Consider the following 20090-nt stretch of genomic DNA (forward strand, 5'->3'; position numbering starts at 1 on the left):
ATTTACAGGTGCCTAAAGATTCTTCCATTAAAAGCAAATTTAAAAAAACCCCAAACACACAAACCTTTATCATAGTTATTTTCCCACTTGGCGCATTTTTTTCAGGCAAAAGTTTTTTTCCCAAAAGAGAGAAAATAGTACTGCTAATGCTTTTCCCTACAGGGATTGTTCCAACAATTTCTTTCTTGCTGGTTTGAGATTTCTAGCACATTTTTCAAGAGGAGAAGCCGCTATCGTTTCCAACTCAAAGCTGTGAGCAGAGATGATTGGTGTGGAACATCCCTTGTGTAGCGGTCACCGCAATGAAATAATAAAAAGGTTTGGTGTGCAGGAATACTAATGCCTTGCTGACTGTGAGTGTATTAAACTAACTCTCACTTTCTAATAATAACTCTTAACGTAGTGACGTCGAGATGAATACAGTCTGCGCCCTGCAAAGACAGAGCCGAACTCCCAAACACGACAACGCTCTTTGTGGATCTCCCTGGCAGCCAATCAGCGGGGGCGGGCCCTGCAGCGAGCGCTCCCATTGGCTGGGACCCCTTCCCTCGGGATGAATGGGGCGGGCGCTCAGTGCTGCCGCGCCGTGGCCGCGGGGCGGTACTGCAGCCGGGGCGGGGGGTGCACGGGGCCGGGCGGCTCCGCTCGGCTTCTCTCGGCTCTGCTCTTCGCTGCCTTTCCGCCCGCCTCCAGCCGTGGCCAACGCGCTGCAGGCTGGGGCCGGGAGAGGGACAGCGCCCCGTCCTCCCCGAGCCCCCCTGGCCCTGCCTGGGGTGCCTGCGTCCCCGGTGTCCCCTGACAGCCCCGTGTGTCCCGGCTCGGCTCCGCTCGGCTGTGCGGGGCTCGGGTGAGTCAGAGGCGCCCAGCGAGGCTCCTCCGGCCAGCAGCCCGGACCTGCGAATCCATCAGGGAGCGGGCAGCGCTCCTCCCATGAGCAACCCGGCCTGCCCAGCGCCTGCCAGTCCCCCGCCTGGCACCCGCACACCCAGAGCCAGCTCTGAGCCCACGACCTGCTCCAGCCACGCACGGGGACGAGGGGTGCGCGACCCAGCTGGGCCCCACGCGCCTGGGCAATGCACCCACGGGGGACACGCGGACACCGCACCTGGGTAGTGAGCCCAGAGGCGGTGCTTGCACCGTGGCTGCTGTACCTCCGGCTGATGCCCCCACACCTCACTGTGTCCCCACACCGCGTTGTGCCCCTGCACCCACGGCTGATGCCCCCACGTCCCCCGGGCCGGGCGCCCACCGGGTCCTACCGAGGGGCGATGGCTCCGCCCCGCCCCGCCCGGCCCCCGCCCCCCGGCCCCGCGGCTGCTCATTGGCCGCACCTCCCTTCACGCTCTCGCCGGCCGCCATCTTGGTGCGGGGCACGTGGGCGTGCACACTGCCCCGCCCCGCCGCCATCTTTGCGAAGGGCAGCGGCGGGCGCTGACGCTCCCTGGCCGCCATCTTTGTGTGAGGCACGGCGGGGACTGCGGACCCTCCACCGCCCCCAGAGGTGAGCGAGCAGGGTGGAACAGCCAACGGGGCTGGGTGGGGGCGGGGCCTAGCAGCGGCAGCCAATGGGGCAGGTTGAGGGGCGGGGCCGTGCCGCGGCAGCCAATGGGGCGGGGCTGGGGGCGGGGCCGTGCCGCGGTAGCCAATGGGGCGGGGCAGCGCGGTGACGCGGACGGAAGTGGCGGCGCGGGCGGCGCGGCGGGTCCGGGCGGGCGCGATGGACGAGACGAGCCCGCTGGTGTCGCCGGAGCGGGCGCAGGCCCCGGACTACGGGCTGCCGGGGGGCGCCGTGCGCGCGGCCCCGCCTGCCGCGCCTCCGCCTCCTCCTCCTCCCACCCCCCCGGGCTCCCCCGGCGGCCGCGACCGCGAGCGGCAGCCGCTGCTGGAGCGCGGGGCGCGGGGCCCGGCGGCGGCGCAGGCCCAGGCGCAGGCCCAGGCGGCGGCTCAGGCTCAGGCGGCGGCGGCGGCGCAGCGGGAGCGGAACGAGTTCCCCGAGGACCCCGAGTTCGCCGAGGTGGTGCGGCGCGCCGAGCTGGCCAGCGAGCGCGGCATCTTCCCCGAGCGCATCTCGCAGGGCTCCAGCGGCAGCTACTTCGTCAAGGACCCGCAGGGGGTGAGCCCGGCCCGCCCCGGGGAGCTCCTGGCGCTGGCCCCGGCGTGAGCCGTCGCGGGGGGGCCGGTGGGAGCGGCTGGAGCCGCCCCGGGCTTCCCTGGGGAGAAGCGCGGTGGGACGCCGGTGTCCGAGTGCTGCTTCGGGCTCTTGGCCAGGAGACGAAGGGTCGCTCTCTCCCCCAGGCCTGCGCGTCAGCATCTCCTGGTCGCGGTGGCTTCAGCCCCAGGCAGAGCTGAGCTGGGTTTTAGCCTGTGAGACGCCTCCTCTGTGGCTGCGCGGTTGATAGAACCGGGGCCAAGTTCTTGACACGTAGCTGCTCCCCTATAGATGTGGTTTGCTGCGTGACGACCATTTCCACGCTGCTGAGAAGATGCGTGCCTGTCTTGTGACCTGCACTGCCCTGCCCAATTACCCGAGCTGTTGCTGTTTCCTGTGACTCCCTCACCCAGAGTGTGCTGGGAAGCAGCTCTAGGCTTGCTGGTCTCTGCTGTGCCCTAATTTTCCTGCTCCGGGTGGGTCTGGCTCCTGGGGGCTGTGGTAGGCAGGTCCCAGGTGAGCTGGTGGGCTGTGGGGCAATAAGTGTTTCCTCTGGCCACCTTCCTCCCCCCTGCAGTTGCCCAATACAAGATACGGTGTTGCTGGGGCGAGTAGCTGAGTGAGATCCTTGGGGGTGGAAAGGCAAAGGCTACCTGGCTGTAGGAGACCCGACCTTTGTGAGGGCTGGTGGAGAATACACATGAGGAGCCATATTATGAAGTCTACGCTCTCCTGGCCATGCCACCTGGCAGTTCCTCTGGCTGGCCTTGCCATCAGTGAATGTTGTGTGATTTCTGTGGCTTCCTGCCCAGGGTCACCAAAACCTCCCTGCTGCCAGCACAGGAGGGAGCGCAGCACGCTGCTCTGCAAGGGCATCAGAGAAAACTCTTCTCTTTTGTCTGCTTCCTTCTGGGCTGTTAGGGGCTCAGCTGTCCCAGCTGGGGTGTCCTTCCCCAGCCTCTGTGGCTGTGATTACCCCAAGTGCCGACTGCGCCTCCGGTCTGGCCTGGCTCCTGCTGCCCTGCTGCTGGCACCAAGCAGACCTGTTTTCCTGCCAGCGCTGCTCCCAGCACAAGTCTGTCTGGAAGCGGACGCGGTGCTGCTGGGCTTCTGGCCTCTGCACCTGCGCTGTCCTTGCCTGGCTGGGCATTGCTTTATTAGATTGAGTCTGTGGAACACAGGGCTCAATGCCGCCAGAGCTCCCGTCAAGCCTCTTGCAGGCTCAAATCTAAAGACCTGTTAGCAGCCGCGTGCCTTCGTGTGGGGCTTCAAATGGCTCCTCTGTGTGATCTAGGGATGTCTGAAGTGTTCCTATTCCCTCAAACCTTTCTTCTCCTTCTTTCTGGTGGACAAAAGCTTTCTCCTGCCTGCCCTAGGGTGGTGTCTGGCCCCTGACAGACTGGGATTGCACTGGGGTTCCCCACTGAGGTACTGGACATGTGTCCCACTTCCCCATTGTGGCAAGAGCTTGGCTTGGGGAAGTGCCACCCACTCGGACTGGGGCTGGTAGCAGCCATGGGGAGGAGGGCTGGTCGCTTGTGCTGCTGAGTCACCCCAGAGCAGGGGCTGCGGGTGGCCCTGCTCCTGCCTCAGCCCTTGCTCAGCTCTGTGGTTGGCAATGCTGCCGCTGATGCAGTGCCCGGTGAAGGCATCCACATTCTTAGCAGCAGTGGATGCCTGTGCTGCTGTCCCTGCTGATGGGTCAGTGTGCGTGAGGCTGGATCAGAGGGGCTGGGGGTGCTGCTGGTACCAGCTGGTGGTCAGTTTGGAGCTGCCTGTGCCCTCTTGCTCACAGTGTATCCAGAGAGTCTCTGCTGTCTCTAGCTGGACCCCCAGCACAGAGCCCTGGGCTCCTCAGGGATCCTCCAGCTGCTCGGCTGCTTTGACCCCTTTTCCTCTGGGCAGTTTGGAATCTGCTCCACCCAATGGATTTTGGATCCAGGGTAGGGATTGCTCTCCCCCTCCCCCTTCTGCATGGAGGTAATGAGGGACTGTCAGCAGTTCCAAAGGTCTCTGGGATGTTTACTTGGGGACAGCATCATTGCTGCTGTCTTTTGGGACAAAGAGAGTGGTTTCCAGGTGTGTGAGCTGCATATGAAGGTCATTGGGCAGCATCCTTTTCTCATGGAATGGGGTGCTGGTTGGGGAAAGGTCCTTTGCAGACCTTGCCTGCCTTTCTTCCTGGGAGCTGTGGGTCTGCCTGGTCCAAGGGTCTGGTTATTGCCCCAGTGAGGAGCTGTTCTGGGCCCATTCCCCAATGTCCCCACCACGGGCTGGCTTGAGGTAGAGTGTCCTGACTCTGCCAACTGCCTTGAGTCAGCCCTCCTCTCTCCTGCACACAGAAAATCATTGGTGTATTCAAGCCCAAGAATGAGGAGCCATACGGGCATCTGAACCCCAAATGGACCAAGTGGCTGCAGAAGCTGTGCTGCCCATGCTGCTTCGGGAGAGACTGCCTCGTCCTCAACCAGGGCTATTTGTCAGAGGCAGGCGCCAGCCTGGTGGACCAGAAACTGGAACTCAACATTGTTCCCCGTACAAAGGTGAGGGGACAGCTGCTGATCCTGGGGAGGCTTTTATGTAGTCCTGCCTGGTTCCACTTGCTCCCTGTCTTGTGGCACTGCTGACTTTGGAGATGTTGAGTTGAGAGCTCTTGACCAGGACTGCTCCTGCCCAAGCTGTGGGGATCCTTGTGTTGGGCAGAGCTGTGGGAAACGCAGTATCTTGGCTTTATCAGTCAGTCCTGTGACAGCTGCCAGGTGCTCCTGCTGACTTCTGTGCTCCTGTCCCCCTAGGTGGTGTATTTGGCCAGTGAGACCTTCAACTACAGCGCTATTGACAGGGTGAAGTCCCGAGGAAAGAGGCTGGCCCTGGAGAAGGTGCCGAAAGTCGGCCAGCGCTTCAACCGCATTGGTCTGCCGCCCAAGGTAGGGCTCCTGACCTGCCCGGTGCTGCTTCACCGTCCTCTGCAGCCCTCTGTAACACAGCCTCTCCTTGCTTCAGGTGGGCTCCTTCCAGCTCTTTGTGGAAGGCTACAAGGATGCTGACTACTGGTTGCGACGGTTTGAAGCTGAGCCGCTCCCAGAGAACACCAACCGGCAGCTGCTGCTGCAGTTCGAGCGGCTGGTGGTGCTGGACTACATCATCAGGAACACAGGTAAGGCCGGCTGCCCGGCTTGGGATGCTGTCTGCTCCTTCATGTCCTGCCAGCTGGAGAGAAGGATGACAACAAGGGTTTGGCATCTCTTCCGAGCACCCAAAATTTCTCTTGACACCGACTGGTTGCTGTCAGGCTGCAACTGCTGTGGCTGCCCACTGCCTTGGCTATGCTGGGGCTTCTGGCCTGTCTTCTTGGAGACCTGGATCTGCCAGCTGCAAGGAACCAGGGGTGTCTGCAGACCCAGCACCTGACTCTGCTGCTATATCCCATCTCGTGCTGGGCTTCTGGATTCCTGCCAGGCTGGAAGGGATCAGAGTAGCACTCTGGGGCTTGCAGGCTGACTGGTCTCTTGCGAGCTGGGAATATGTGGACCTTTACAGTCTCTAGGGCTGGCTGTGTGTGGGTTGATGTGGCTTCCCAGGCCTGCAGCAAGCTCGAGGACTCCAGGGTAGAGTTTGGGGCTAAAATGGGTCTGTCTCACCTATGGGTCAGAGGAGGACTCTGCCTGGTGTGGTGCAGGTAGGCCCTGGTGCTGACACTGCTGGTTTTATCTCCCCGCAGATCGTGGCAATGACAACTGGCTCATCAAGTACGACTGTCCCCTGGACAGCGCGGGTGTGCGGGTGAGTGGCTCTTCCCAGGCAAGGGCTCTGTGGGGGGCTCTGCTCCTGCAAGCTGGCCGCCTGGCAGGCAGGCCAGGGATTTCCCAGCCAGCTTGGTTTTCCGAGCGTGCGGAGGCCTGATCTTATGTGCTGTGCCTTTCATTGTCCTCTGTGTTGGTGATCTTTGGCCTAGTGGGACTTTTGAGGATGCAGCTGGGCACTGTGAGGGAAACCGATGTGGCTAGTCTCATGTGTCCTCGGGGTGAGGGCTGATGGGGGGCAGCTTTGTCCCCTTCCCACCTGAAGCAGATGGTGCTCTCTGCGGGCAAGGGTCCACACTACAGGCCTCTATGGTAGCCAGGGCAAAGATCCTGGGCTACAGGGAGCGGGAGAGGGCCTGTTGCTGCTGGGCAGGGCCTCCTTGTGACATCTTCCACTTCCTTCCAGGACAGTGACTGGGTGGTGGTGAAGGAGCCCATCATCAAGCTGGCTGCTATAGACAATGGTTTGGCCTTTCCTTTGAAACACCCGGACTCCTGGAGAGCATGTGAGTCCCTCAAGGGCTGGCAAGGCAAGGGCTAGGGCTGTCTCTTTGCAAGCCCTGGTGTGTGGTCCGCTCTGTCCCAGCAGGGGCTCTAGGAAGTGAGTGCTGGACCCTGTATCCCAGCTACCGATGATCTGGCACATGGGGGCATGTGGCACCGTCCTTTGCTTTCTGCGGCTCTAATGTCTCGTGCTTCCTCCCACAGATCCCTTCTACTGGGCTTGGCTGCCCCAGGCCAAAGTACCCTTTTCGCAGGAGATCAAGGACCTGATTCTTCCCAAAATCTCAGACCCCAACTTTGTCAAGGACCTGGAGGAAGATCTATATGAGCTCTTCAAGGTGAGTGGGTGGGTGTGGGTGAGGATGGCTTGGGAGGAGTTAAAAAAGGGCTTGTGTTGGGGAGTTCCTTGTCTGTGCTGCAGGGGACAGAAAGGTGGCCAAGCTCCTGGCAGTGTTTCTCAGCTGAGGCAAAGCAGGGTTATCCCTCTGCCAGGAGCTGAAAATTCAGTGTGGGGAGAAGCAGGAAATCTGTGGGACAGAAAGAGAGGCTTGCTTGGGAAATAGGTATCTCTTAAATGGTGGGGGAGAAAGGGTAGATCACATCGTGTTCTCTGCTTTCTCTTGCAGAAAGACCCTGGCTTTGACAGGGGACAGTTTCACAAGCAGATTGCTGTCATGAGAGGCCAGGTAAACTGTGTAAGGAGGGCAGATGGGTGAGGCATGGAGCCTCATCCTGCCTGGGAGGCTGGAAGGTGCCGGGGTGGACACTCTCTGCTCTGGTGGGATAGCTCAGCCATTGCTCTGTTGTGCCATACAGATCCTGAACCTGACTCAGGCGCTGAAAGATGGGAAGAGTCCCCTGCACCTGGTTCAGATGCCACCTGTGATTGTGGAAACGGCACGTTCCCACCAGCGCACCTCCAGCGAGTCCTACACGCAGAGCTTCCAGAGCCGGAAGCCTTTCTTCTCATGGTGGTAGCTGTTGGAGCTGCAGGCAGGTCTTGGCCGTCTTGGACTAGCACTGCGAGAGGAGCCAGGCCACCACCGGCTCCTGTGGCCAGGACTCTACCTTCTGGATAGAGCGAGTAGGTGTGGAAGGAGGAACCTGCAGCTGAGCTGGAGGAGCCAGGCAGGTCAGGCACAGTCCTTCCCCAGCTTTGTGTGAGCTCAGTGCTCTGCCTGGGGCAGAGCTCAGGGGGAAGTGTGGGAATCTGCCAGGAGCTGTGGTGTGGCTGGGACCCTGCCTCTGCCTCCTCTCCTTGGCCCACATGCAGTTCTGAGCACCCCTGCTTGAGGCTGAGGTGAGCAGGCTGCCCAGACCAGGATCCGTCCAGCCCTTAACACCAGCCACTGGCCCGTTTCTTGCCTGCCATGCTGGCGGGGAAGGCCTGTAGTGGGTTATACCCCCTTCTTTTCCCTGAGGGTGTGCCGTACTCCTCCACTGTCCCTCCTTTGCCTCTCCCCATGCACGCTGCTTTCCTCAGGGGGAGTTCCTGCTGCTCGCTGGTGCAGCGGGGACCACAATGAACGGCTGTTCTCTGGCTGGTGGCTGGAGGAGGGGGCATACGAGGGACAACTCACGGGCCTGGCTTGGGTGCAGGTAGACACAAAGGGGAAAGAGGTGCTGCCTTGTCTTTGTGAAGATCAGGTGGCTCTGGGATGGGCTGTAGCTTAGAGCCCCCTCTCAGGCAGAGAGGGCTGAGGGGTGAGTACAAGCACCCTCTCCCCCCCTGCTGCCTCAGTCCACCCTTCCTGCCCAGTCTCCACAGCTGCTCTTGCTTGGCTTTTGCTCCCAGCAAGCTCCCTGGCTGCTATGCAGCCAGCCTAGTCAGCCTTGTCTGTGCCCCGGGCCCCCGTGAGGGGCAGGGGCTGCCAGGGAAGGGCTGGAGGGGCTCTCCTGCTGCATGGCTGGGAGGTGTGATGGGAGCGTGGGTCCCAGTGTGGGCCCCTGGCTGCCCCAGTGCCGACAATCTTGCAGGCTTGCGGTGGGAGGTGGAGGCGGCGAGCCCCTCTCCCCAGAAGCTGCTCAGCTTGTGTTGTCTAAAACGGTTCCGGGGCTGCTGCCTGCATCTGCTTGCCTTGAGCTGCAGCTTCTCCTGCTGCTGGGGTAAACCAGTATTGGGTCTCGCTGTCCCGTTAGCCCATCTTTGGGGGGGTAGGAGGGAAGGAAGGCAAGGTGGGGGCTCTGTTGCTGGAGCCTGGGAGGGAAGAGCGCCTGCCTCAACCCCTGTGTGGGAAGGGGGCTCTGCACAGGGTGGGCGGCAAGTGAGACCCCAGCTCCCCAGCCAGGTCCAGCTGCATCTTTGACTGACCCGAAATGTATTGTTCTAATGCACTGTAGAAATGTATGTAATGTATTTAAACACGCAGCCGTCTCAATAACAGAGCTAGCTGCCGTTCAGCCGGTCACCTCCACCTCTCCGCAGCCCCCGGGAGCCGGTGGGGTCCGTTCGCTCTGCGCAGGGACGGCGGGGACCGGTAGGACACAGCCGGAGCCTCCCGCAGCCACCGCCGTCCAGCTTTTATTCACCATTACACCCCGCCCGGTAAACTCGGTGTCCTCGGAGAGCCCGGCCTCCCCGCGGCAGGCCCGCTCCTCCACGTCCCGGGGCCGCCCTCCGCTTCGTCCTCCGTGATCCTGCCGGGAAGAGGCGCCAGCGTTACCGGCCCGGCCGCGCCGCCCCCGCCCCGCGCCGGCCCCGCCCGCACCTACCGGAGGCGGCCGAAGCTCCGCAGCGCTGCCAGCGCGGGGCCGGGCCGGGCCGGGCGCCGCCGCCGGAGCCGCCGCAGCGCCCTCTCCATGCGCCGCTGCCCCCCGTACCGCCAGACCAGGCGGGCGCGCTCCTCGGGCCGCTCGGCGCCGCCGCTCCGGAACAGGCTCCGCAGCTCGGGCAGCCCCACGCCGTGGAAGATGTTGGCCGAGGCCCGTTTGCGGCCGCGGGAGGCCGGCGCCGCCCGCCCCGGAGGGTCGCTCACTACCGAGGCCGGCGTGCCCATGGGTTCCCCCCGCCCCGCACTCCTTCTCCCTTCCCCCGCCGCGGCCACCGGAGAGACGCCGGCGTCGGGCTCGGCTCCCGCGGATGCGCGGCGAGGAAGGGCGGGCCGGGGCGCCGTGCGGGCGGGGAACGCGGGAGGCGCCCGGCTGGGGCCGCGCACGCAGGTCCGGGCCCGCCCCGCCGTGACCCGTTTTCCCCTCCACGCGCCGCCGGGGCCACCCCCTCGCTCAGACGTGGCTGGGGCGGGCCCGCCCGGGGCCCTCTGCCCGCCGGGGCCCCGCGCCCCGTTCATTCAACCCGCGCCGCCAATCCGCGCCCTCCCCGCCGCGGGGACCAATCAGCGCCGAGGGGCGCGCCCGCCCCGCCCCTCGCGGGTGGGGGACACGTGGCGCCACTGACGTCACCGGGCGGGGGGGCGCGCGTCAGAGCGCGAGGGAATCCCGCGTGACGTAGGGGGAGCCCTGGCGCGCGGGGTCCTGGTGCGGTTCGCGGCCCCCCCAGCCCCCACACCGGCCGCCCCGCCGCCAACACCCTACCCCCCCCCCAGTCCCAGCGGTAGCGGGACGGGAGGAGCCCGGCGGGGCGCGGAGGCGGGGCGGGGAGGAGGGGAGAGGGGCCCCGCGCGGGGCGGGAGGGAGGAAGGACCGCGAGGCTCCAGATGTTTGGCAGCGGCCGCCGAGGGGGCGGCTGCCGGGGCCCCGAGTCCCGCCCGAGCCGCGCCGCCGCAGGCACGGCCCCGCCATGGCCCGCACGGCTCCCCCGGCAGCGCCGCCGCCCCCGGGGCCGCCGGCCCGCGGCTCCCTCGGCATCCACCGCGCCTTCCTGCGGAGCCCGCTGGGGCCGCTGCGGCTCGGGCAGCTGGCGCTGGGCGCTGCCTGCTGGGTGACGGTGGCCGCTCACCGGTACGAGGGGGCGGCCCACTTCGCCCTCTTTGCCGCCGTGCTGGTGTGGCTCCTCACCCTGGCCCTCTTCGGGCTGAGCGTGCTGGGCCGCTGGGCGCTGGTGCCCTGGCTGGGCTCCCGGTGGCTCCTCGCCAACCTGCTGCACGACCTGGCGCTGGGCGTGGGGCTGTACGCGGCCGCCACCGGCATCATGGGCTACAAGGCCAGGCAGAAAAGCTATTGCAACCTGCCGGGGTACAGCCAGCACTGCCCCTACAGCGCCTACCTGAGCGCCTCCGTCTGCGGGGGCATCACCGCCTGCCTGTACCTCTTGTCCGGGCTCTACTGCCTGTCGCGGCGCTGCCGGGACCAGCGCGACATCATCTGAGACCCCTCGGCTCGCCTTCTCCTCGCCCGTGGCCGGAGCGCAGTCCCCTCTTTAGGATGAAGTGACCCTGCCACCCCATCCCCTCCCAGCTCGCTGCGTCGCTCTTGCTCCAGAGATTTCTGCGCAGACAGATGGACAGACAGAAGCCTTCCCCGAGCACGGCTTCCCCTGCACCCCGCCGAGACAGCGTGGACACCCAGCTGCTGCACAGGCCCCTCTCCCACTCCTGGACAGATGTAGGCTATGGCAAGTGGAAGGACCCAAGCGGAGAGTCCCTAAGAGGGACCCCAGTTTCTTGGAGGCCCCCAAAACCCCTGGCCAATGCTCCTGCCCCTGGCCTTGCAGATGCTGCGTGTGCAGGTGGGTGCCAACCTTTCCCTAGGGCAGAGGGGGGCTGACCCGGGGGAGCTGAGCAGGGGCAGTGGTGCCTAGTGGGGTCGCGTGGGCATACTGCCCCCCCCAGCCCACTGGCAGCCACCTCCTGCCATTCCCAACTACAAGGCGCTTCCGCAATTTCCTAACGGAGGCTCTGATCTCAACTTCCCCAGCCTGGGCCCCTCCTGTCTGCTCTGAACACATCCACTGTCTTGCCGGAGCGCCATGGGGCTCAGCCCCTCCCTGCCCTGTGCTGCGGGGTGTGTGGAAACCCCAGTCTTGTGCACCCTGTGTTTTGGGGTGAGTGGAAACCCCAGTCTTGTGCACCCTGTGTTTTGAGGTGTGTGGAAACCCCATGCAGCCCAGCCTGGTGTCACCCTGGACCTCCAATCATGCTGTCCTACTTGGGATCCAAGCCTGTGCAGAGCAGCAAGGCCTCCATCGCCACAGAGTGAGGGGAAGAGCAAGTGGGGACCATAGCATGGTCCTGTGACCCTGGGCCTGGGGTGAATTCCTTCAGCTTTGGGGTTCATCTTGCCCTGGGATGGGGCCAGGTGCCCCGGAGCCCAACTGCTGTGGGAGGGACAGGCGTGACCTCACCAACAGTGATGGAGACTAGCCCTGCGGCGCTTGGTTTATTATCCCAGAAAACTCTCGTCTTTAGACTCTCCAGCTCCATCTTGGGGCCCTGTGCTCTCTGAAGACGGCGGTGAGGCGGAGGGGAAGGGGAAGCACATGGCAGTGCGGGGCTGCTGCCAGCACCCTGGCTGCAGAGGAGCTGGGGCCAGGCATCGCGGGGATACAGCCCGTCTCGGGAACAGAAGAAGGGGACGCTGGCAGCGCAGCCAGACTGGCCCTGGATCAGCCCCCACTGCCCGCTGGGTGCCGAGCCCTAACGGGGCCATGCAAGGCAGATGGGAGCAACGGGCAGCCAGAGACTGGGAATTTTTGGAGGAGCATCACGCTGGGGCTGCCCTGCCGGGAGCTCTCCCTGCCCTGCCTGGGGGCAGGTCCTCTCCACGGCTCGTAGCATGAGGGAAAAGCCTCCCCCAGTCTCTGGGCTCAGATTGGTGGAACGAGTGACCCCAGCAGCTGGCCGCAGCTGGCTATCACCTGGGGTTCCCTAGTGCCTTTTTTTGGGGTGGAGAGACGCAGCCGGAGCACAGAGGGGTCCAAAGATGGCACTTGGGTCACCACTTCCATCAAGAGGTGCTGTCCCAGCCGATGTTCCCTCATGCCTGGGGCTGTGTCAGCTTCCTGGTCATCTACTTGTCGCTGGGCAGGATGTGCTGTCCCTACCCTGTGTCAGGGCCGGTCCCTGACAGCACCTGCCCCCGCCTGCTCAGGCTGCCCCAGGTGCCCAGCGGGGCTTCTGCCACAAGTGCCTTTCCCCACGTACCCACAGCCCTGTTTGTCGTGCCGGCTCTGTCCCACTCTCTAGTGCCTATGGATTCACCTTCCAAATAAAGCAATGTTGGCGCACACCGGGTGTCTGGAGCTTTCTGTCGCGGCTGAGACCCGCTGGGGACTGTGTCTGAGCTGAGCTCACAGCTCGCTCTGCACCCCTGGAGCTTTGTCTACGGTCACAACTCCCTGCTGTGCTCTGGGGTCCCGGGCAGGCCCCCGGTCCCGGCAGAGAGGCTTAAACCCCAGCCCACGGGGACGTCCCCGCCTTGGGACACCCGCATCGTCGGGGTCCCCAGAGCATCCCCGGGAGCCAGCAGCTCCACACGGCGCCTGGCGGGGGCGGGGAGGGCGGCAGGTCGCGGTGCCGGGGGCTCGGGGAGCACCGGGAGCAGCGGGGGAGCTGCCAGCACCGCTCACGGGACCGGGGGACCCCTGACCCTCCGCAGCAATGGAGCCCACGGGGCCAAGCCCGCAGTGCCCCGCCGCAACCGGGTCGGCACCGAGCCCTAGATCTGGAATGGATCCACACCGGGACCGCGCCCAGGGCCGGGAGCAGAGCGGTCCCCGTGCCCCGCCTCGCCCCGGGGCTCCCCCGGACCCCCCACCCCCCCGCCCTCTCCCGCGGGGCGAGGCCCTGCGCGCGCGGCACCCTCCGGCGCCGCTGATTGGCTGCGCGGCGCGCGCGGTGACGTCACGCACGCGACGCCCCCCGGAAGCGGCGCGCCGGGCCCTCGGGGCGGCTGCGGCCCCGGCCGCGATGCAGGCGGCGGAGCGGGACGCGGTGGCCGGCGGCCCCGAGGCGGCGGCGGCGGCTGGGGGAGCGGAGGCCCCACCGGAGCTGCCGTCGCCGCCGCTTCCTCCACCTCCTCCTCCTCCGTCTCCCCCCCACACCAAGGCCGCCGCGGCGTTCGATCTGCTGGAGCTGGTGCTGAGCTACCGGCGGCTGGAACTGTACCTGGCGCCGCTGCGCGACGCCGCCGGGGCCGTCCGAGCACTCCTCCGGTAGGGGCGGGCCGGGCCGGGACTGTCCCCGTCCCCGCGGCCCGGCGCGCCTCACCGTCGCTCCCCTCCGCAGGTGGCAACGGCCGCTGTGCTCCCTCCTCACCTGTCTCGGCCTCAACGTCCTCCTGCTCACCCTCGGGCGAGGTGCGTGGGGCCCCGGGGTCACGGAGTCATGGGCCGGTCTGGGTTGGGAGGGACCTTAAAGATCATCCGGTTCCAACCCCCTGTGATGGGCAGGGACACCTCCCACCAGACCCGGCTGCTCAAGTCTCCATGCAGCCTGGCCTTGAACACTTCCAGGGATGGAGAAGCCACAGTTTCCCTGGGCAACCTGTTTCAGAGCCTCACCACCCTCATAGTGAATAAATTCTTCTTTATGTCTAGTCTAAATCTGTCCCTCTCCAGTTTATAGCTGTTGCCCGTAGTCCTATCACTACGAGTCTTTGTAAACGGTGCCTCCCTAGCTTTCTTGTAGCCCCTTCAGGTACTGGAAGGTCGCTATAAGATCTCCTTGGAGCCTTCTCTTCTCCAGCCAGAACAAGCCCAACTCTCTCAGCTTGTCCTTGTATGGGTGGAGCTCCAGCCCTCTGATCATCCTTGTAGCCTCTTCTGGACCTCTTCCAACAGTTCCATATCCTTCTTATGTTGAGGATTCCAGAACTGGACACAATACTCCAGATGAGGTCTCACAAGAAGTCCCGCCCCTCCTGTGCCCCCATCCTGATGCTGTCCCATCCCTTCCAGCTGCCTGGTATTCGATGCTTGCCCTCTTGGTCCTGGTGCCAGCCCTGCTGGGCTACATGCAGGAGACGTGCCGGACTCGGCCCTCGGAGTCTGAGCTGCTGCGCAGGAGGCACTACAGTGTCCGCCGGGAGGACCTGCGCAAGGTGCAGCTCTCGCGGCAGGAGGCCATTGCCCAGGTCAAGAGCTTGTGAGTCTCAGGACCCCTCCCTGCCGTGGGGTTCCTGCAGCTGCAAAGCATTCTCCATGGTCTTGGAAGGCTGGGGTTCACACCAGCCTGGCCGGTGTGAAGTGTATGGGTGTGGGAGAGCCAGGGGGTGTTTGTGGGGCTTTTTGCGACTATAAGATCTCATTCGCAGCCTGATCCAGCTGGAGGGCTTCCTGAGTGGGATGTGCTACAGCTGTGAAGCAGTATACCGTGTGCTGTACTGGGAGAACCCTGCTGTCTCTTCCCAGTGAGTAGTACCGGGTGAGGTATCCTGTGTCAGGGAGAGGGGCCTGGCTTCTGGAGCTGCATTTGATGTGTTTGGTGCCTGCAGAGTGCAGGTGGAGGAATGGGGCTCGTGCTTGTGGCGTGAGTTGCTGTCTTGACCACACTGTCCTGCTGCTCTTTCCCAGGTTTTATGGGGTGCTGCTGGGCTCTGTCTGCATGCTTTATCTGCTGCCACTCTGCTGGGTCCTGGCCATCCTCAACAGCACCCTCTTCCTGGGCAACTCCCAGTTCTACCATGGTAAGAGACTTCCCTGGAAGTGGCCTGTGTGGGATGGGTTGGGGAAAGACCCTCTGAAGCCAGGGATTCTGCATCTGTCCTCTCCTAGCACCCGTCATGTGAGCCCAGTGTCCCACGTCAGGCTCTGCTGTGGAAACTGGACCCCCAGAGGACAATGATATCCTGGGGTTGGTGGTTGGCACCTCATATTGGGTGGTGGACTTCAGATGTGCGAGGCAAGCTCTCTCCTGATGTGTGTTCTGGCCTGGTGCTCTTTCCTGCTCTCCTCTGCACTGTGGCAAACCAGGACCTGACAACACACCCTGTGCATGAGCACTACAATGCTGCTCAGTCCCTGAGCCTATAGGACTGCAATACTTTTGGTGCTTCTGGCAGTGTATGACACAGGCTCAAAAACATGTTGTCAAAGGGGAGGAGAAGGGCTCGAGGCACTCTCTGTTCTGTGGCATGTGCTGGAGAAGAGTTGGACTGTTGGACTGGAGAAGAAGTGTGACTGAGCTGTGACTGAGGCCTCTGTTGTTCCCTAGCCTGAGCAGGGGCAGATGGTGGTTTCCTGCTGCCCTGACTTTGCATGAGCAGAGGAGGGCTCAGAGTGCCTGATGGGTGAAGTTTATATGTGCCCATGTCTGAGCCCTGAAGATTGGCTCTTGCAGCTGTTTTTTGTGTGGCAGGTGTGGGGGAAGGTAAGTGCCACCCCGCTCTGGCCATGTTCCCTTTTTACCAGTGATAATGGAGCTCAAGTCCTCGATCGAGCAGTGTGTGGGCACCAAAACGGTTGAGAGTGTTCCAGAGCCCACTGAACCCCTGCCAGCTGCTGCTGCCCCCCCGGATCGAACACCCACCCCCACCAGCACCGAGGTGAGAGTGAGGCAGGGCTGGCAGTTGTGGGTGGGATGCAGGTCTTGTGCCTGTGTCCCTCTATCCCTAAGATTTTCCCAGCTGCTAGCTTTGCTGGAAGCTTGTGAGCTGCTTCTGAGTTACTGGGGGACTGCCCTGCTGTGCTGGGGTCTTGGCTCAGTCTTTTTGCTGCTGCATGTGATGCTGCAATCTGGGGAGGCAGGGGCTCACCTCACCTTCTGGGACTCATGTCTTCTCATGGGGCTGCCAGAATCCTGTAAACTGTCACAGAAGTGCAGGCCCCACTTTGGACAGAGGTGAGGGTACAGAAGGACTTGCTGTGTGAATCTCTTGCAGGACCTTACCCCTGGCAGTGTGGAGGAGGCAGAGGAAGCAGAGCCTGATGAAGAGTTCAAAGATGCTATCGAGGTTTGAGGCTGGTGGGGGCAGGCTACGCCTGCAGGTTGGCTGAGGTGGGAAGGGGCAAGGGCCTTGGTGGGCAAGCTGGGTGCTCAGGGAGGGCGGCTGTGGGGCTGGGCACCTCTGACTCCATCTGTACTGCCTCTCCTCTCTGTCTCATGCCGCGGGAGAAGGAGAACCAGCTGCTCGTCCTGGTGAGTACTGCTGTGCCAAGGTGTATGAGAGGAGTATTTCCTCCTAGCTAGAGCTGGCAGCCTTTGCTGGATATGCTGCTAGTTTGTGGAGCATCCTGTTCATTGGATGCCCCTCTCTGGGGTGCCCTGGGTATGCTGCCAGCCACTCCTCTGTGCTCAGCTGGCTCTGCTCTCTGCAGGAGGATGATGAGAGCTCTCAGTGCTCATCAGAATTAGACCTCAACCTCCCAGACAATGGTTTTATGAGCAAAAACGAGGTGATCCGCAGCAAGGTGTCACGCCTGACTGAGCGCCTGCGCAAGCGCTACCCTAGCAACAACTTTGGTAAGGCTGGGAGTGGGTACTGCCTGGGGGAGCTCAGCAGGGTGGGCCATGGCACTGGGAATGGGCAGAATGGTGTGGTGCCTGCTAAGGCTGTGCCGACACCTCCAGCGACCCCCTTCCTCCATGGAATGGACGTTCCCAGCTGTCCTGGGAAGGGCAGGAATGAGATGGTGGAGCAGTGTGGTCGCCAAGCTGAGCCTTTGCAACAGGCGTGAATGCCTCTGTGCCTCTCACAATCCCAGGCAGCAGAGTCCTGCCTGACCTCCACTCTCTTTCTTCCAGGAACCTGCACGGGCTGCTCAGCTACTTTCTCTGTGCTCAAGAAGAGGGTGAGTGGTTTCTGCCCCAGCTTGCTACCTGCACTGGGGCAGAGATGTTGCATCGATCTGACTTGCTCTGGGTTTCTCTGGCAGCTCAAGTGATGCCTCAGTCACAGCCCAGAAGCAAATGACCTCAGCTGGGTGTTGTCACATGCCTAATGGTGCCAGGAATCCCTTGTTCTGTGGAGCCTTTGTGACTTTTGCTCCCTTGGAAGCTGCCTGCAGCCAAACCTGCAGGTGCTCACATACAAGACACCTGCTCTGTGCCCTCATTTAACCTATTTATTATGGCCCGAGAGCTTCCTGGTGAAGCAGAGCATGGCCCTGCTTGTGGGAATTAGGGGAGCAACAGCTGCCCCTGTTGTCTTGTATGAGCCCCTGTGTGTGATGCCCGATGGTCCTGTCAAGGCTGTGTATCCTACCCACTCCTGGATTAGTCTGATACACGTCTGGGACTCTGGAGTTTACTTCCCTCCAGAGTGAGTGTCCCTGAACCTCCTGGAGCCTGTGCTCCTGTGCTTTCTTAGGCTGGACATGGGCTGCCTGTGATGTTAGAGCATATTCACTTACAGATCCAGATGGCCCATCTGCCATCACAGTGGGGGCTTAGGGCTTGTGCCCACTCCCCCTCAGCAGGGAATGCTGTTAGCAGTGCTCCAGCACTGGAGTTTGCTGGGAAGGGTTGGGAGCGTAATATCTCACTTCCATCTCTCTCTACAGCGGAGCTGCAGTAACTGTGGGAACAGCTTCTGCTCCAGGTGTTGCTCCTTCAAAGTCCCCAAGGCTGTGATGGGAGCCACGGGTAAGTGGAAGGTGGAGGAGGGCAGGGCTCCTGGGATTTGCCCTGGCCCTGGGAGGGGTTGACAGGACCTGCCCAGCACAGCCTGGCTCGGGACAGAGTGGTGATGGGCTCGCAGCTTTTGGAGCAGCTCTGTGGCTGGGGTCCATAGCCTGTGGTGGGTGATGTGATGGGGAAGGGGAGCATCTCTGACATCTGCTTTCCTTTCTAGCCCCGGAGGCTCAGAGGGAGACGGTGTTTGTGTGTGCTCTGTGCAACCAGGTGCTCATCAAGTGATGGAAACAGGCCCAGCCAGCTCCTGGATGTCCTGCACCGCCTGACACTTACAACAGCGGGAGCCCTGCCCTGGCTCTCTAGGAGCCTGGGCTGCTTGGTTCTCAGCATGGTGTCACCCTGCCAGAGGGTGCTTGTGCTCCCCACAGCTGTCAGCAGCAGGCTGGGGGCAGACCAGCCCTCCATGCCCTGTAGCATCTGCCACACCAGCTCTGTCCCTGAGGTGCAGCATTGCCCACAGCCATGTCCCCATCCCTGCGGCTGCGTCCTGGCAGCTGCTCCAAACTCTGGGCGCTCCTTGGCACTCGCTGTGCCCTGCCACATACTTGCTCAGGCCCTGTGGCCTGGCTTAGTGATAGAGGAGCCATCCTTCCCACCTGTGGTCCTGGGTGGGGCAGAACAACCTCAGGGCTCTGTCCCTACTTTTGCCAGCACTGTGCTAAGTGACTGTATTTTTGGCGTCAGGTCGGAGCTCTACCTGCATACCTGGGAGATGTGGTCTTTTCTTCTGTCTCAGCTAAGACCCTGCTAGTCATTCCTATGCTCCTCAGTCTTGCTACCTGCAAGTTTAGTCTTTCCCCCTATGCCTGGCTGTAGCGCGGAGGAGGCACCGAGGGCAAGTTTGGGCTGGGCTGTGTGCTCCTGTCTTTGTCTGCAGTGTGAGAAGAGGCAGGAGTTGGTGCTGCTATGTGCACTTAGTGACTGCTGCTTTCTACTACAGATTAATATATAAGTGTATAGAGAATGATCAATAAATCTCTTGCCCTCAGTTGGCTCTTGTCTTACCCTGGCAAAAGCTGTCCCAGTCCTGGGTCACCCTGGCACCTCTGTGGCCTTGGACCTGCTCTCCTGCAGGTGATTAGGGAGAAATGGCGTGTTTCTTGCATCTTGGCTTGTATCAGAAACGGCGTGACCAGCAGGTCCAGGGAGGTTATTCTCCCTCTGTACTCAGCACTGGTGAGACCGCACATTGAATCCTGTGTTCAGTTCTGGGCCCCTCACCACAAGAAGGATGTTGAGGCTCTGGAGTGAGTCCAGAGAAGAGCAACAAAGCTGGTGAAGGGGCTGGAGAACAGGCCTTATGAGGAACAGCTGAGAGAGCTGGGGTTGTTTAGCCTGGAGAAGAGGAGGCTGAGGGGAGACCTCATTGCTCTCTACAACTGCCTAAAAGGAGGTTGTGGAGAGGAGGGTGCTGGCCTCTTCTCCCAAGTGACAGGGGACAGGACAAGAGGGAATGGCCTTAAGCTCCGCCAGGGGAGATTTAGGCTGATCATTAGGAAAAAATTTTTCACAGAAAGGGTCATTGGGCACTGGCAGAGGCTGCCCAGGGAGGTGGTTGAGTCACCTTCCCTGGAGGTGTTTAAGGGACAGGTGGATGAGGCGCTGAGGGGCATGGTTTAGTATTTGATAGGAATGGTTGGACTCGATGATCTGGTGGGTCTTTTCCAACCTGGTGATTCTATGATTTTATCCTCAGCTTCCCTTGCTTATTGAGGTTTCCATCTTCTGCCATCCTGTGGCCTTGTTTGTCCCTGCTTGGGGCTGTGAGCAGCTGCCTGTCCTTGTCTGTGCCAGGGCTGGATCCTGCTAGGCTGGAGCCAGGGAGAAGCTCAGTTCTGGCAGGAGCTGGAGCTGCTCCTTCCCCTTGCTTGCCCCGGCGGTGGTCCCGGCAGCTGCAGGCGCACACAAGAGTGACCTTTCCCTGTGTGAACAGCAAAGCTCCCAGCTATCCTAGGAATGTGACCCTGGCTGCCGCGCAGCTGGGAATGGCTATGACCTGGTTCTCTGCCAGCCAGCTGCAGCTCTCTCCCGGCCAGGGGGACTCTGGGCTGGCAGTGCCCACTGCTGTGACACCCACCAGCCTGAGAAGGTGCGGGAGGCTCCCAGCGGAGAGCCTGAGCCCTCCTCTTGGCCATTGGCTCACAGACCCTTCCCTTAAGCTGTGCC

The 20090-nt window shown here is 62.4% G+C and overlaps 4 protein-coding genes across 5 annotated transcripts; 3 read left to right on the top strand and 1 right to left on the bottom strand.

Moving 5' to 3' along the window:
* The first annotated feature begins 1689 nt into the window (after positions 1 to 1689).
* Positions 1690 to 8818, top strand: PI4K2A (phosphatidylinositol 4-kinase type 2 alpha). Its single transcript, XM_069863553.1, has 9 exons — positions 1690 to 2113; positions 4492 to 4692; positions 4945 to 5076; positions 5153 to 5306; positions 5871 to 5932; positions 6359 to 6458; positions 6661 to 6794; positions 7083 to 7142; positions 7273 to 8818. Exons 1-9 carry the CDS (start codon positions 1718 to 1720, stop codon positions 7432 to 7434), a joined length of 1401 nt encoding a protein of 466 aa, XP_069719654.1. The 5' UTR covers positions 1690 to 1717; the 3' UTR covers positions 7435 to 8818.
* Positions 8819 to 8835: 17 nt separating this feature from the next.
* Positions 8836 to 9610, bottom strand: AVPI1 (arginine vasopressin induced 1). Its single transcript, XM_069863566.1, has 2 exons — positions 9169 to 9610; positions 8836 to 9093 (listed from the first exon to the last, which is right to left on the bottom strand). Exons 1-2 carry the CDS (start codon positions 9450 to 9452, stop codon positions 8988 to 8990), a joined length of 390 nt encoding a protein of 129 aa, XP_069719667.1. The 5' UTR covers positions 9453 to 9610; the 3' UTR covers positions 8836 to 8987.
* A 425-nt stretch (positions 9611 to 10035) lies between these two features.
* MARVELD1 (MARVEL domain containing 1) lies at positions 10036 to 12572 on the top strand. Of its 2 annotated transcripts, XM_069864031.1 has the most exons (3): positions 10070 to 11080; positions 11269 to 11355; positions 11436 to 12572. In XM_069864031.1, the coding sequence occupies exon 1, from the start codon at positions 10193 to 10195 to the stop codon at positions 10718 to 10720; it is 528 nt and encodes a 175-aa protein (XP_069720132.1). In that variant the 5' UTR covers positions 10070 to 10192; the 3' UTR covers positions 10721 to 11080; positions 11269 to 11355; positions 11436 to 12572. The 2 variants fall into 2 exon arrangements, with proteins under 2 accessions (XP_069720133.1, XP_069720132.1); XM_069864032.1 differs by having other exon boundaries at positions 10036 to 11355.
* A 687-nt stretch (positions 12573 to 13259) lies between these two features.
* ZFYVE27 (zinc finger FYVE-type containing 27) lies at positions 13260 to 18912 on the top strand. The gene is made up of 11 exons (XM_069863838.1): positions 13260 to 13504; positions 13578 to 13648; positions 14249 to 14435; positions 14605 to 14700; positions 14864 to 14976; positions 15701 to 15834; positions 16171 to 16242; positions 16607 to 16751; positions 17034 to 17080; positions 17792 to 17873; positions 18082 to 18912. The coding sequence occupies exons 1-11, from the start codon at positions 13260 to 13262 to the stop codon at positions 18144 to 18146; spliced, it is 1257 nt and encodes a 418-aa protein (XP_069719939.1). The 3' UTR covers positions 18147 to 18912.
* The last annotated feature ends 1178 nt before the right edge of the window (positions 18913 to 20090 follow it).

The sequence above is a fragment of the Phaenicophaeus curvirostris genome, chromosome 9 (assembly GCF_032191515.1).
Source record: "Phaenicophaeus curvirostris isolate KB17595 chromosome 9, BPBGC_Pcur_1.0, whole genome shotgun sequence".
Lineage (NCBI taxonomy): Eukaryota > Metazoa > Chordata > Aves > Cuculiformes > Cuculidae > Phaenicophaeus > Phaenicophaeus curvirostris.